Source organism: Beta vulgaris, chromosome 4 (genome assembly GCF_026745355.1).
Source record: "Beta vulgaris subsp. vulgaris cultivar EL10 chromosome 4, EL10.2, whole genome shotgun sequence".
Classification (NCBI taxonomy): Eukaryota; Viridiplantae; Streptophyta; class Magnoliopsida; order Caryophyllales; family Amaranthaceae; genus Beta; species Beta vulgaris.
In genome coordinates this window covers 58,325,566-58,341,248 of record NC_079205.1, presented here as the reverse complement: position 1 = coordinate 58,341,248, position 15,683 = coordinate 58,325,566, and the positions used below count along the sequence as shown (strand labels likewise).

The following is a 15,683-nucleotide window of genomic DNA, read 5'->3' as shown; positions in this document are numbered from 1 at the left end:
TCTGATTTACAAGATCTTATCTTATATAAAATATATTATTACATTATATTATTACTTTGTAAATCATTATTATGCAATACATTATAAGATCTTCTTTATAGTATTACTATTATTATCATTTTATTTCTATTACAACTTTTAACAACTTTTATTAATAATAATAATTATTATTATTATCATTATTATAAGACAACAATAATAATTATAATCATAATTATTATTATTACTAAAAATAATTATATAACTCAAGTCATTATTTTATAAGAGCACTTATACAATGTTTTCACACTTTCCCTTAAAAAAAAGTTTCACACTTGAGAAGTCGGCAAACTCAACTCTTTTTTTTCATATAAAATAGAAATAAGATATACAAACAACTATGACTTGAGCAAAAAATAAATAAATATCGTGCAACTTCAAATAGCTAGAGAGATTTGGAATTCGGTAGGAAGAGGTATACCGAATCTAAATTTATAATTTGTATCTCACACTTAGCTTATTTTGAAATGTAATCCGAACTTAGTAGTTTCGTTGTCATGAATTTGAGATATCATATTTTATATATTTCTTATTTTTGCATCAATCTTATGTTCTTAACACGTGGCTTTTAATTTTCTATTATTTAATAACAACAAAATAACTTAATATAATAATAACAATGACATTTATAATGGTAACAACAAGATTAATAATAATTACCAATATTAATAATTAATAAGTCACCACAACAACAACAATAATAATTCTTTTGAACAAATGTACTAGTAAATAATAATACTCCCTTTGTATTTTTTTTATCTTTCTCACTTAGAATCTTGACACTATTCACAATTAGAGATAATCTTTTAGATTTTTCTCAATATATAAGAAAAAATATAGTCATGTGGGGTCTTGTTTGATTCGTCTCAATGAGTACTTTATTAATATTCAATTATTATAATTTTTATTAATATGTAGTGAAAGATATTTAATAATAATGAGTTTTTAAATATAAGCATGATATGATCTGAACTGATCTGATCTGATCTGATCTGATCTGATCTGATCTGATCTGATCTGATCTGAACTTATTTTTTCTGATCTGATCTGATCTGAACTTATTTTTTCTGATCTGATCTGATCTGATTAGATCTGAAATAAGCAAAAATAAGGTGAACTGAACATAGCCTAAGATCACCTTTTTCCACACAATATTTATTTTAATAATAAAAAGTTTTTACTTTCCTCTTAGATTCTATTTACCTTAATTCCCGTGAAAAAATGGAATCAAGCACTATATTATGGGACGGAGGGAGTACTTCTTTAACCACCAGATTTCGGCGAGCGGCAACAATGACTCCAAGACTTTAGAAACTCTTATGATCAAAGCAAGACATGGTTCTTCGAAGCTTGTGTTAAGACTATAGTCTCCCTTATATTCAAAGGGGAAAGAAAAAAGACTATCGTCTCCCTTATATTCAAAGAAAAAAAAAAAAAAAGACTATCCTCCCCCTCACTTAATTTTTCTTTTTTAGGAGTCCTCATTTATTTACACACTTTTTTGAATAGAATTCTATACAAATATATTTAAAAAAAATGTGTATGAACAAGAAATTATGCCACATGACGCTCTTTCTAGGGAATTTTAGTTCATGTAATCCATGTACAATAAAAAGATTTAAAAATTGCATAGTATAAGATTTGATCGTGAAACCTCAAATACATATACTAAAGTCTTAACCACTAAACTAAGTTGTATTTAGTGTTAATATTATAAAGTATTATATTAATAAATAAAAACGGTGCCACGTGGCTCTCTTCCTAGGGAGTTTTAGTTCATGTAGTCCATGTACAATAAATTGTTTTTAGAAATTACGTAATATAGGATTTGATCCGAAAACCTCAAATACATATACTAAAATTTTAACCACTAGACTAAATTGTATTTACCGTTATTATCATAAAGTATTATATTAATAAATTATTTTTTCTTATTCGGGACATAATCCGAGTTTAATAACTAGTTACAAACTTACAATATAAAAATCTGGGGTCATAGGAAGACACAGGCCAACATGAGTGAAATTGTGAAAGGCCATTCAATAATCTCAACTCCCAAGTCCAACAGTCAAAAAGCAGAAAGCGAAAATTCAAAAATTCCGATGCCGGGAATCGAACCCGGGTCTCCTGGGTGAAAGCCAGATATCCTAACCGCTGGACGACATCGGATTCTATGTTTACAATATCATAATAAACGTTGATAACATAAAACGTCAAAACGCTTAACTAATAGAAACCCTCTGATGTCAAACATTGTTATTTTAAATCTTAAACTAACTAGTTGCAAAACTAAGTGTAGTCCTCCAATCAATCAGATAAAATACAACCCCCACCTTTTCAACAAAATCGATTCTATGTACGGCAATAAAATTTCAAGTATCTTTCTTTTTGTTTTTAAGCGATAAAAAACAAGATGAAGTGTAAATTTATAAAGAAAGTCTCATACATGTGAATATTCATATTTCATGGTAACATGTTTTTATAAAATTTGATTATCACTTGTAAATGCAGTATTGAATTCTTATGAATATATGAAGAGGAGTACATGTTTACATTGAGGACGAATTTTCAATACCATACCATATTAATATGAGATTTTTCTAGCAAAGTTACATTAAAACTCCCCACCTAAGTACGAAGTAAGTTGTGAGAGTTTTCACAAATTTAAAATGTGGTGTTTTTAAATTATAGTTTTAGTGATGAGTTAGTGTTTTAGAAAAGCGAGAAATAGATAAATTTGTGAATCGCGATAACTTTTGAAGGTAGAATATCATTTATTATTATTTCTAAGAATCCCACAAGGCCACACTAGCTAATTTTTTAGAAAATTATGTTTGCAATGTAACCCAAAAAATAAACCTAGCTAGTCATTTACAACTAGCATCTACTAATACACGGTTAATAAGTATTATTACAAAGGTTACTTGTGTCCAACAAGACCAAAGTTTAACTTGCATCCATCCACTATCAATTCATACACAAATAAATTTTAGTTGAATAAGAGTTAAGTTTATATATGAGGTCAATCAAACTCACTAAACTTTAACAAGAATACATAAGAAGGAAACTACGCTAAATTAGTAATACTATATTGAATAAAAAGAGATAGAACCAGTAAACTTTGATACAACAACACCTTCCAAGTTCCACCATTATTGTGAGAAGAGTTCGATTGTCCATGTTTTTTTCCCTATAATTTATGTTTGCGACATTCCTATGTACAACCCCTTTTTCCTTCAATATAACATTGTCTTCTCTACCAGCTTCATAAATGTTTTTCTTTCTAAAATTATCATGATTCAAATTCAATTTGAATAGCTACCCATCTATTATAGATGAGCATATTTTTCTTTCTTCTTATGAGCTAAAGATCATTTCTATTTAACAAGTTAACAAATACATGAATTTATACAACAAAACTGAAAGAGAAAAAATGAAAGTGGGGAAAGAAAATTTCTATACAAATGTCTTATGGTGAGGGGAGAAAAGGAGAGCAAATTAACAAACCATATCGTCTAAGACGTCTATATACTCTACCTTTATTATCCCATACTCGACATTTTATCAAAAATGAATCAATGAATCAATCATATTATTATGTATGATTGACTATTAGTATCATCGTCCGATGTAGTGGTATGATGCACTTTTTTTTTAGCATTCTTATTGTGTCTATCATTCCCATGGTTGGCCCCACAAACTATAGTAAACTCAAAACCATACGCCTTACCAAAACACCTAAATAATCTCCCCCCTTCTGTTTTTGCTCGTCGATGCTTATTATGCTTGTGTCGCACACCTTCACCCACAACATGATCACCTCTCCTTCCTCCGTTGCCTCCGCCGCGGCCGTGGCCGTGGCCGCCATGCGATGTCTTTTGCATCTCCATTTTCCACCGCTCGATTTTCGTCATTATCCCTTCCTCACTTTCCTCATCCTCCCATTGTAATATAGAACTCCCATCATCATCATTATTCCCCTTCCCACCACCTCGCCCGCGGCCTCGCGCCGCCACCGTCGGCATGTATAACCCCTTCGCCACCGCCGCCGCCACCACCGACGCCGACGGCCCGACGTCGGAGTTGCACATGGACCCGCCCATGCTCGAGGACGGGCCGGGCTCGGGCCCCCTGCCGGCGGGCCTGGGGGCCCGAGGTTCCTGGTCGATGGTAGCTGTCCAGGAGCGCTCACTCTTAGCTCGTCTTAATGATATGATACTCCCTTCAGGTTCGGGCTTGGGTCGGGCTCCCTTCTCGCTAGGGAGCCCGACCACCGAGAGGGGCATGCTCTGCCTACTCCCGTCTAACACGGATACGACAACGTTGAGGATCCCTTGGGGACGGCCCGACGGACGACGAATCTGTAGGGCCACGGATCTTCGGGTTGACCCGTTTTGGTAACCCGTGGGTATTAGGTTGGCAATTGAGACCCGAACCGACCCGATGAGAGCATCACGTAACCATGCTTGGCTATATATTTCAATATCAACGATTGATGAGTCAGAGTTAAGGAACTTAGGTGTGACCCGAAATACAAACTTGTCATTCCATTCAGGACAATTGTTACCCTTGTGGTCGACCCGGGTTGTTAGCTTTCGGTTCGGGTTGACCCACCCGACGACATACGTGTTCATGGATTTTGATACGGGTGCTAGATCTCGAGCTGATATTATGTTGATATGTAGCAATTGAAAGGGTTCTGTCATTGTAATATTGAACTTGATTATGTTTCAACAATCAAGTTTGGTAAATGATTAGGAATACTATTATGTGATGATTTTGAATTCTTTTTTCGATTTTGTTTCTTACCTTATCCCATTTCTCTCTCGTCGTCCTGTTATTGATCTTGAGAAAGAAGATCAAAGAAGGACGACGAGATGAAAGGTGATGAGAGAATAATTTTAATTTAATTGGATGAAAGAATGAAAGGAAAAAAAATGATGGCAAAAAACATGCAAAAGTTTTGCTCTTGTTTTTCATCCTTATTTTTCTCAAGATTAGAATTTGATAAAATAAAATTTAGAGGAGCAGAAATTTTATCGCCCTAAAATAGGATGCAAATTCTAAAAGGGGTTCTATTTTTATGTAACTTTGGGTTTTCTAGCTACATGGCAATTTGTATTTTGATAATCAATTTATGCTAGACATTGGAACAATAAATGACAATGCTACTATAAATGGGTTTTATTTGTACAAGGCCAATACTGAACAAGTGAAAATCATATTGTGCTACTTGTATTATCACCTATTTTTCTTAATATGAAGTACATTATAATTATCTTCATCTTGTATCTTCAATTTTTTGGAGGCATATACTTGTTCAATTTTTTCGTTTTATGTCTTCCCTTAGATCCGCTATCAATGACTTTGTCTCATCTATAAGCGTTTTGCTCTACCTTGCAACACATTCCAACTCTAACACAAACATACGGTAGATAGAAAATTGTTTGACCTAAAATACAAATCATATGGCATAATGCCAGGCAAATTTTTTTAATAAGATGAATGGGACTCATTTGAGGGGATAAAAGAAAATCCTTAAATGAGTCCCATGAAGTTTGATCCTTAAACCTCAGTAATATGAGATAGGAACGAAACGATACTCCACAACCTCATAATTAGTAGGAGCTTTCTTTTTAGACGAGTAAAAGGTTTATTCAATGGAAGTTTAATTACTAAACATATAAGTTATTCTAGCTCTAGTTCTTTTGACAAACATTTACTTCGCATCATCACCAATATGCCCAACAAAATTTATCAAATAGATGAGGTTAGGCAAGAAATATGCACCAATAATTCTTTGAAACTCTTCAACTACTATACCAAACCCCCCATATACCATACTAATGATGTACATATATATAACAAATTAAATACTATATCACAAGCGAAGCAAAAAAGAGTAGTACATGACATATAATCTTATCATAATATCAAAGTGCATGAAACTCCATGTCTTTGATCCTCACGAAAGTATTCCTTTCTTCTTCACTGATTTTCTTTCTAACAAATTACATAGTATTATCATTAGGTATTGGGGTTTTGGAAGATCATAAAACCTTAATTTTCCACCATTGTTCATCCCAAAAACTCGAAGATCCTAATGGAGAATACATGGATGCACAAAAGAAACTTTTTAAGAAGCTTCAATCTCAATCCTCTCAATCCAAATTTAGTAGAACATTCATCATGGTTGGAGATCACTTTGAAGCCTCTCTTTCAGGTCGTTTTCAATGTCGCCAAGATTTAGATGATCATAAATGTAATGAGTGCATGAAGACCTTCCAAAACGTCTCATCAAATGGCTTTTGTGGTAATATTAATTTGAGATTCAATTTTTTTGGGAGATTTACTCAGGTCGCCTAAATTTGACGTAATTCTCATATTACCCCTCATATTTGGAGAATTTCTCATATACCCCTGAATTTTATGTTTAGGCTCAAAATATCCCTATCATATACGCCGAAATTCAAGTTCATTAATTTCCTAAGGTATCCTTGAAACTTAAAATTTGAACTTCAATAAAGATATCTTGATAATTAAGTCAATGATACCTCAGGATTTTTATTTAAAAAAACCGTAATAAATTTGGACATATTATCATATCTTTCTATACTGCCTGTGAAAAATAGACAACACTAGTTATTATTAAATGGACTTGAAACTTAATTATAAAAAAGAAATGGACTTGTTACCTTTAACCTTATGAGTTTTTACAATACTTTTATATTACTTTATAATTACTTTTGTAACTAGCTAGTTTTTAGATCTGGACAAATTATTAACATTTTTATGTTAAAAATAATATTATTTAATGTTCCATAGCTTATTGGTTAAACTTTATTATCTTAATTTGAGGTCACGTGAATGAATCTTATACGGAGCATATTTCTAATTTTTTTAATATATCATGATGGCTTGGAATGAAGTATGAACAACTAACTGGAAAGTGCCACATTGCGTATAGACTTGCTTATAATTTTTTTTTTTAATATATTAGTATAGATTACTAATAAGTACTTAGTATCTCTTTATTAATTGAGTATTTATTTTACTAATATAACTTTAAATTTGCTAGAAAACTCTTGTTTTTTTGGTGCAAACTGACCGTTAGAAATCTAAATACTTGTTTAAATATGTTTAGGTAAATTAAATGTAATAATAATAATAATAATAGTAATAATACCTTATCATATTTTATATGAATACTACATCCGTTTCCGAAAGATCTTCCTTGTTACTGTTACTACAGATACCAATGAGAATTAATTTGTGTGGGGTGTGGGGTGGGTAAAGTAGGAGAGAGAAAGGGGTTAAGATAAATAAACAAATAAAAAGAGGTTAAAGTAGGAGAGAAAAAGGGAGTAAAATTGAATTAATAATGTAATGGTGGACCATATGATAGGGACATGAGGGTAAAAAGGGGAAAAAATTCCAAATAAGAAATAAAGTAAAAGAGGGAAGATATTTTGGAAACGCACTTAAACAGGAAGAGAGAAGATCTTTAGGAAACGGATGGAGTATTAGACAGTAAAGTTATTATAGTGTATTGATGGGCTGATTAGTGATTACTATGCTCTTACTTTTCATTTTAAAGATCACGTGTTCGATACCATGCAGTTACATAATATTTATATTTTTTAATTGAAGAGTTCACATGAACATAAAATATTCACATCAAAAGCTTGATGAAAGTGCTACATGACATTATAGCTTTCTTAAAAACGTCTTTTAATATATTTATATAGATTTTTTACCTGGCACAATAGACCCAAGATTTTGAACTTCTTTGTAGTCTTGTTAATGTTTCACTTCTAGATTTTCCTTATTTTTTCACGTCAATTAACCAAACATGAATTCTAATTTACTAATAGTTGACGTGTACTGGAGACTGTTTAAAACAAATGTTGCTCAAGCCTCAAATAGGGAAAGAAGCATAATGTTAGCCTATGCTCACATCTATTATCTATATTCATTGTATAATGTAAATCTCATAACACTTATATATAAAGATTACATCTTAAGGTAATTCCATGGCTGCAAGAATCCAACTCTCAGGGTGCCATGTACAATATGAAGCAGACGTGTACAATGACATCTTTAGCCTTGATGATGAATTGAACAATAAGAAGTCCTGTGGGGAAAACCAAGCAGTGATGTCAAGTGAGTATTTTGAGCAGATGAAGAGCCAAGCACTGGTGGCGCTGGAAAGCGAGGTCGCCGGCGGTGGCGGCGATGGTAATAATGGGTTTTACTCCATCAAGCATGAAGGGTTCCATGCCATGGTTCAATGTGAGGTGGGGATAGATGAGTGTAAATGTGCAACATGTGTAGTTGATGCTGTTGAGGCTCTTGAGAAGGAGTGTGTGAGTTCCATTTCTGGTCAAGTTTACTTGGGTTTGTGTTACTTGAGCTATGAGTTCAACCCACATGAAATTCATGGTGCCTTTCATGCAGGTAAAGTAAAATAGCTTAATTAATCCATGCAATAAAAATAACTAGTGGTAATTGTTCTCTATTATTGCAATAACACTAAGTGACATTTTGTTAAGACAAAGACACGCGTAGGGGTGCTAATCGAACGAGTATTAGAGGGTTGCTCAATTCGTGCTTGCTAAGTTTCTAGTCGAGTCGAATTGCTCAATCATAAGCAACTCATTTAAAGTCGGTACACATTAAATTCTAGGCATTTGATTATTTTATCTTATTTTCTTTACATTTTTTTTTTTCCGTTTATACTAATATCAATTTATTTTTAATGAGTGTCAATGTATTTCTTTATTTCAAAGAGAAATTAATTGAAAAAATTGAGTTGTGTGCAAGGTTATCGAGTTTCAAGCGAGCTCAAGCTAACTCGAGTCGAGCTTTGACCGAGTCGAGTTTAAGCTGCTCGCGAGATGCTCAACTCGATTAGCACCCCTGGACACACGGCGTGTGGGTTTAATTTCTTTTAAAGGAGTAAGATAATTATAATTAACAATAAGCTAATTCTGGTGAACTAACTCCTCATATTCTCGATTGGTTTTAGAATGGAATCTCACTCGATGTGATTAACCCTCCCCCGGTGGATTAAAATTTGTTGTATTCACTTCAAAGTTAAAATGGTTAATGATGCTTGTTCATTGAATCTTGTTTTTTTGGCAGAGGAAAAACACAAGGCTGGTTTTGGGAAGATAGTGGCAATCGCAATTGGAGGGGTAGCCCTTTTGTTCATCGTCCTTTTGTTATTCCGATGCTTGAAGAAGAAGGATGATGGTGAGTAAACATAAATCTACAAATTATACGTATCTAAAAAGAATTATAGCTAGGGATGGCAATCCAATCCGAATCCGACCCTAGTCCGCTCCGATCCGAAGGAAAAAATCCGAGTTGACTCCGACAAAAAAGGAATCCGACTCCGACTCCGTTTAAAAAATCCGACTCCGAGTCGGAGGAGGGTCGGAGTCGGATCTCATAAAATAATCCGACATCCGAATCCGACTCCGACTCCGACTTTGAGTCAATCAATCCTTTTTTCTTATTTATGTAATGTATTATTATTTATGTATAATCTGACTTCGACTTTCAGCCAGTTGTATTATATAGGCTTTTCCCACAGAAAAAATGATTAAACAATTGGAAGAAAAATAAGTCGGATCAGGTTCGGAGTCGGATGTTCGGATTTTAAGTCGGATGTCCGGATTTTAAGTCGGGTCGGATCTCGGAGTCGGATGTTCGGATTTTAGGTCGGGTCGGATTCGGATTTTCAAAGACGGATCTCGGAGTCGGACTCGGATTTAAAATCCGACTTTCTGTAGGGTCGGAGTCGGATTATGCATAATCCGGTCCAAGTCCGACCCGTTGCCATTCCTAATTATAGCGCCTTAAATGAAATGTTTGATTTAAAGTGGTTAGCTATATGGTCTATATTCACTGTTTACTTTATCCGTTCTATAATAGAGATAACAGTTTGACTTTTGTGCACATTATTCATATACCTCGTTTTGACTATTACTTCCTCGATTTCTTTCTACTTGCAACCGTTTGACTTTCACACTTGTCAATTCATAACTTTAATCATTAATATCTTTAAGTATCGATAATTAAAAATTATAAGAAGTAGATTTTTGGAAAATATACATTGAGATATGAATCTAATAAGATCCTACATGAATATATTTTTCCTTAACAATAAATCACCAAAGATAAACTAAGTAGAGTTTGTGAATAATGTAAAAGGCAAACAATTGCAAGTAAAAAGATAGAGAGGGAGTATTTCTTATTACTTTCTCCTATTGCAGAGATTGAATATTTACACTATTCCCCCCCCCCCTTCACCCTTTCACTATCTCTATTGTAATTTCTACGTAAGGAAAAATATAGTCATGTGAGGTTTGTTAGATTTGTCTCAATATATTCTTTTAAAATATCAATTTTTTATAATTTTTACTACAAAGTACTTAAAGATATTAGTAGTTAAAGTTGTTCATTGACAAGCGTGAAAACTCAATTTTTGCAATAGAAAAAAAATGAAGGAAGTAAGGCTATGTTTAGTTCACCTGAAATTTTCTGATCTGAACTTATCTGATCTGATCTGAACTTATTTTTTCTGATCTGAGCTGATCTGAACTGATCTGATCTGATTACAAGATCTTATCTTTTAGATTATTCTCAATATATAAGAAAAAATATAGTCATGTGGGGTCTTGTTTGATTTGTCTCAATGAGTACTTTATTAATATTCAATTATTATAATTTTTACTAATATGTAATGAAAGATATATAATAATAATAATAATGAGTTTTTAAATATAAGCATGATCTGATCTGATCTGAACTTATTTTTTCTGATCTGATCTGATTAGATCCGAAATAAGCAAAAATAAGGTGAACTGAACATAGCCTAATACATAAAATCAAATGTTATTTGTATATATTAGAAAGATTTGAACACTTGTTGGAACACGTAGTTTAAGGTTATATGTAGTGTTGACTAGAGAGTTGGGCATTTTTTTCATTATTAGAAATAGGTTGTGGGCCAAAGGAGGGGAGAGAGACTAATATAATAATAGTGATACCATACAAAAAATAAAAATGTTTAAACTAATTTGAAACAGACGAAAAAGGAATATTTTTTTTGGGACGGAGGAGTGTGTTGAGTGTGTTTTTAGAATTTTCTCTGTGTAGATTTACAATTAGGAATTATTCATAAATAAATGCAAATTTTGAATCATTTATAGGAAAATATTCCAAGTTTGGGATATTTTCTTATATTAAACTCAACTTTTAATTAGTCTGGAATAAACTTAGGATTTCAGAGATCTTCTCAAAATAATTAGTATTGTTAACTTTTCAATATACCGTAGAACCATAAAAGATAACAAAGGCCAAAAAGAAATTATAATTTGGATTAGGAGGAGACTCCCAAACTTAGGATTTTTTTATAAATTATTCAAAATTGGGATTAAGTTAAGAATTGCACAAAAATTGGGATGATTTATGTCATATTTTGCATCTAAAATATCTATAATAGTAATTTAATTGATGAAGACTCGAGAAATGATAACTAAATCAAAATTTAAATTCTTTTCCATACATTGTCTTCTAGGACTCTTTATATACGAAAAAAGATAACAATTCTTAAATTTTGTTTTGGTAAGGAGAAACCTTTACAAGTTGGGGTAATCAAGGGGATCCCAACTTGACTACGGTGAGAATCAATTCCAATACTTTTTGAAATCGGGAGGAAAGGTCTAATTACTAGGCTATCCCTCAATTCCTAATAGTGGTAATTAACCTAATTAATTATGTACATTAGCACATTTATTAGTATATATTACTATAACGTCGTGGAATTACTTCATGCATGCAGATTGGTGAAGAGTTGGTCACTGACTACTTTGGGGGGAGCAGTGCCAAGCTAATGCAAGTGTTTTGAATTTCCTTTCGTTAAAGATATCAAAGACAAAGTAATTAAGAAGCTAAGTTAAGTGGTTAAAGCTCTGACAAATGTGAAAAATCTTGTTTGATTAACGACATTTTAAGCGGAGGTTGAGACGGAGAATAGTTGTGAGATTTGGGATGCAAGCTAATCCAAGCTGGAGAACGAGTCTTATTTGTACACATTGCGATCTCATTTCTAAGGAACTGACACTTGACGCCTCTTTTGAATGTCAATTTTTTCTTCGTAAGTTTATGTGTATAATGATTTTATGTTGTAGAGGGGAAATATGTAAATTTAAAAGCGACACTATTGCTCTCACTTAGCTTATGTAGTAGAGATTTTTGGATCAACTTTTGAATTATTTAGGAACTTTTTCGATTACTTTTTTTTTTATGTAATGTGTTTTTTTGCCGTTTTTTCACCAAAGAAATTTGTAATTATTTAAGAAATCTCAACATGTATATGAATGGGTCCTAAGTCTACTATGTTACCCATATATGTCCCATAATATAGTGCTTGTTTGCTTTTTGCACAGTCTTCAAGGTATATATTTGACCTTCAATGTCTTCAATTCCGTATTAATAAAAAATATAAAAAGTTGATATTATGAAACTACACATTGAGGCGAACCTAACAAGATATATCTTATATGAGTATGTTTTTTTTTATATATTAATGAGAATATTTGGTCAAAGATTTTAGAGTTTGACCTCAAAGAGAGAAAAACAAACACTATATTATGGGATGGAGAGAGTATATATATTATATAATATACTAAAGCACAAACTAGATATAACACATGTCACTTTCTCATTAAAAATGTTTCGGCTAAATCATTTACTTCCTCCGTATCATAATATTTGCAACACTTTCTATTTCGGGATGTTTCAAAATATTTGCAACACTTTTTTTCTTTCCTTGTTTAGTAAGTTTAGAAGGGTGAAATTACTAAAATACCCTTACTTTATAAATTAAGTATTGATTGCATACTCTAATCTAAAACAATTAACGTACCTAATCTTTCCCCCTAACATAGGAAAACTAGCTTTTTAAGCACGCGATGCATGCGTCAACAATTACTTCATTGTGATATTTCGTAATATCGAGTAGTTAATTTACATGCACGCAATACATGCAGCGACAATAACTCATTATAGTAGTTTAAGTTGACTGTTTTTTCGATAAATGTTATGTTTTGTTCAACTTATTAGAAGTTATTTTCAGCAAAAATAAGTTCAAATAAGTTCAAATAGGTTCATATTGGCAAAAATAACACTATATGCACGCATCAATGCATGTGACATTATATTAATATTAATAGTAACATCAAAAAGTGTTAATAAACTAACATAAGAGTGTAACATTTATGTTGAATATTGATGAGCGCTATGGATTTTTATTTGCATTGTTGTAGGGTAATGAGTAATGTTTTCCAAAAAGGACTATGTCGAGGTAGAACATGTTATATTATATATATAATTAAAAAAAATGTTATATTATATTTGATAGATAATTCAACAACTCTCCCTTTAAACAATAATCTACTAGAATTTTTTGCACGCGATGTGTGCTTGAATTTTTTTTCGAAACATAAACTCGATTTTCTTCGGCATAAGAGTCAAAATTCGAACATTAGATATGAGAAGTATAATTGTTTTTAGTTGCAAAATTTGATTGGTTTAGTTTCTGTCACTTAAATCTCTCACCATTCTTTTTGTTTTGTTTTTTTTTTTTTTTTACTTTTCAAAGTTAAATTCTATAAACAAAATAGAAATATTATTGAATTTATTTATGATTTCTAATATTATAATTTTTTAGTTGATTTTTGAATTAAGTACAATACTTCATAAATTATAAAGAAAGTAGACACTTTGATTTCAAGTCAATTTTTTCATAGGTTGTAGTTTGTAAGTGAATTTTTAAGTTTTTGTAAAGTTTTCTCATTTTAGTGATTTGCATAACGTAAATTATGCAATTTTATGATTCTAGTTGACTTGTGAGTGATTGTTATAATTATATTTTTGATATTTTTGTTTGAAGCCCCCTTTGATTTGTAAGTGAATTTGTAATTTAGAATGGGAAGGGGGTAACATAGTCTCTTCATTCGGGGACACCATAGCTCCCCCATTCCCTTACATAATAGAGATATGTTATTGTACTCTAATTTTTGAATGATATTTTACATAAACTTTTTTACCTTGATAATTAATCGCTATTATATAATAGAAAAAAATAGGTCCAAATATATGTAAAAGTTTCATTATATATAGGAAACACTATAAAAAAGTAAATAATTTGTTTCCTTGTCTAACTTCTAAATTCTGATTTCACTACAAATACACCTCTATTTTTTATCATGACCCACCATTAATTGTGAATGGTTCTTGAGAATAGTGATTTGTAAGTAAATTTTTGTAAATGTTTTTGTATGTATTGACGTTCTAGGTTATTAGCTAGTTTTAGTTTGTATGTTAATTTTAAGTTTTAATAAAGTTTCTTGATTATTTGAGTGATTTGCATGATTTTTATAACGTGATTTGACATTCCTTTTGTAATTTAGAAAGGGAAGGGGGGCAAAATAGGCGTTTCAAAAGAGGACACCATTGCTCCCCCCTTCCCTTATATAATAGAGATGTTTTGTTTTTTATTTATTTAAAATACATATACTTTATAGGCGTAATTTATGAGTAGTAGTTCAATTTAATTTCACTGGATAATTGAGGTTTTTAGGCATAATATGATGAGTAGTGCTTCAAAAAAAAAATTATAAGTTGATATTATCTGATGATGTAAGTCTATCTCTTTAATTATTTATTATCCCAACTGATTGTGAGCCCCCCCCCCCCCAAAAAAATGAATGTTCTCTAAAGTTTCTTAGTTCTTTTATGATTTGTTAATGCATGTTATTGAAATTTCTATTGCAACTGAGAGTTTAGATAATAATGACCTCTATAAATCTTTGCTTTTATAATTGTTTGAAAATTGATTTTAGTCATCAATTTATATTTTCAATTGTGAGTTTCCTCTTTTTCCACATTTTTTATGTAATTTTTTTGGTAATGTAGAACTTTCTTTATTACCCATATCTGTAAATAAGGAAAGAATTACGAAAAAGTTTTCTTTATTATTTTGTGAGATTAAGGGTATATAAGACTTTTCAAAAGGGGACACCATAGCTCCCCTTGGCTTATATAATAGAGATTTTTCTTATTTTATTATTATTGTATATGAAAACTGCTTATCGTGCGTTAGTAAATTAATTTTCAATAGTAAGAGTAACTTATTAATTTAAGTAAAGAAATATATTATTTATATCAAAAATCTTCTATATTGTATAGTTTGTGAATTTTCTAATATAAACCTGTCAAAGTCCCCTTATTTTTTTTATACCATTTTGATAAATTCAGTTCTTAAAGCTACTCCCTTTGTATATTTTTATTTTACCCACTTGAAATCTTCTAAATTTTTCCCAATATATGAGAAAATATGTAGTCATGTGGAGTCTTATTTGATTCATATTAATGAGTATTTTATTGATATTCAATCGTCATAATTATTATTAATAATGCAATGAAAGATGTTTAAGATCAGATATGTGTATTGACAAACGCACATAAAGAGAGTGTTTAAAGTAAGGGGAAAAATTACAAAGAAAATACATTGCACAAGTATACTTTACAAATTAAAGGCTAAGGTTAGCTGAAGTCGTGAACGTTTCCAT

General features: G+C 31.4%; 2 protein-coding genes and 1 non-coding gene across 3 annotated transcripts; 1 reads left to right on the top strand and 2 right to left on the bottom strand.

Annotated features, from left to right (window-relative positions):
- Nucleotides 1-2,136: 2,136 nt before the first annotated feature.
- TRNAE-UUC (transfer RNA glutamic acid (anticodon UUC)) lies at nucleotides 2,137-2,208 on the bottom strand. The gene has a single exon. It is a non-coding gene; the product is annotated as a tRNA-Glu (tRNA).
- A 1,418-nt stretch (nucleotides 2,209-3,626) lies between these two features.
- Nucleotides 3,627-4,745, bottom strand: LOC104890461 (hypothetical protein). Its single transcript, XM_010675961.4, has one exon. The coding sequence runs from the start codon at nucleotides 4,743-4,745 to the stop codon at nucleotides 3,627-3,629; it is 1,119 nt and encodes a 372-aa protein (XP_010674263.1).
- A 1,199-nt stretch (nucleotides 4,746-5,944) lies between these two features.
- On the top strand, nucleotides 5,945-12,458 carry LOC104890462 (plasmodesmata-located protein 2). The gene is made up of 4 exons (XM_010675963.4): nucleotides 5,945-6,352; nucleotides 8,065-8,496; nucleotides 9,184-9,294; nucleotides 11,891-12,458. Exons 1-4 carry the CDS (start codon nucleotides 5,992-5,994, stop codon nucleotides 11,896-11,898), a joined length of 912 nt encoding a protein of 303 aa, XP_010674265.1. The 5' UTR covers nucleotides 5,945-5,991; the 3' UTR covers nucleotides 11,899-12,458.
- The last annotated feature ends 3,225 nt before the right edge of the window (nucleotides 12,459-15,683 follow it).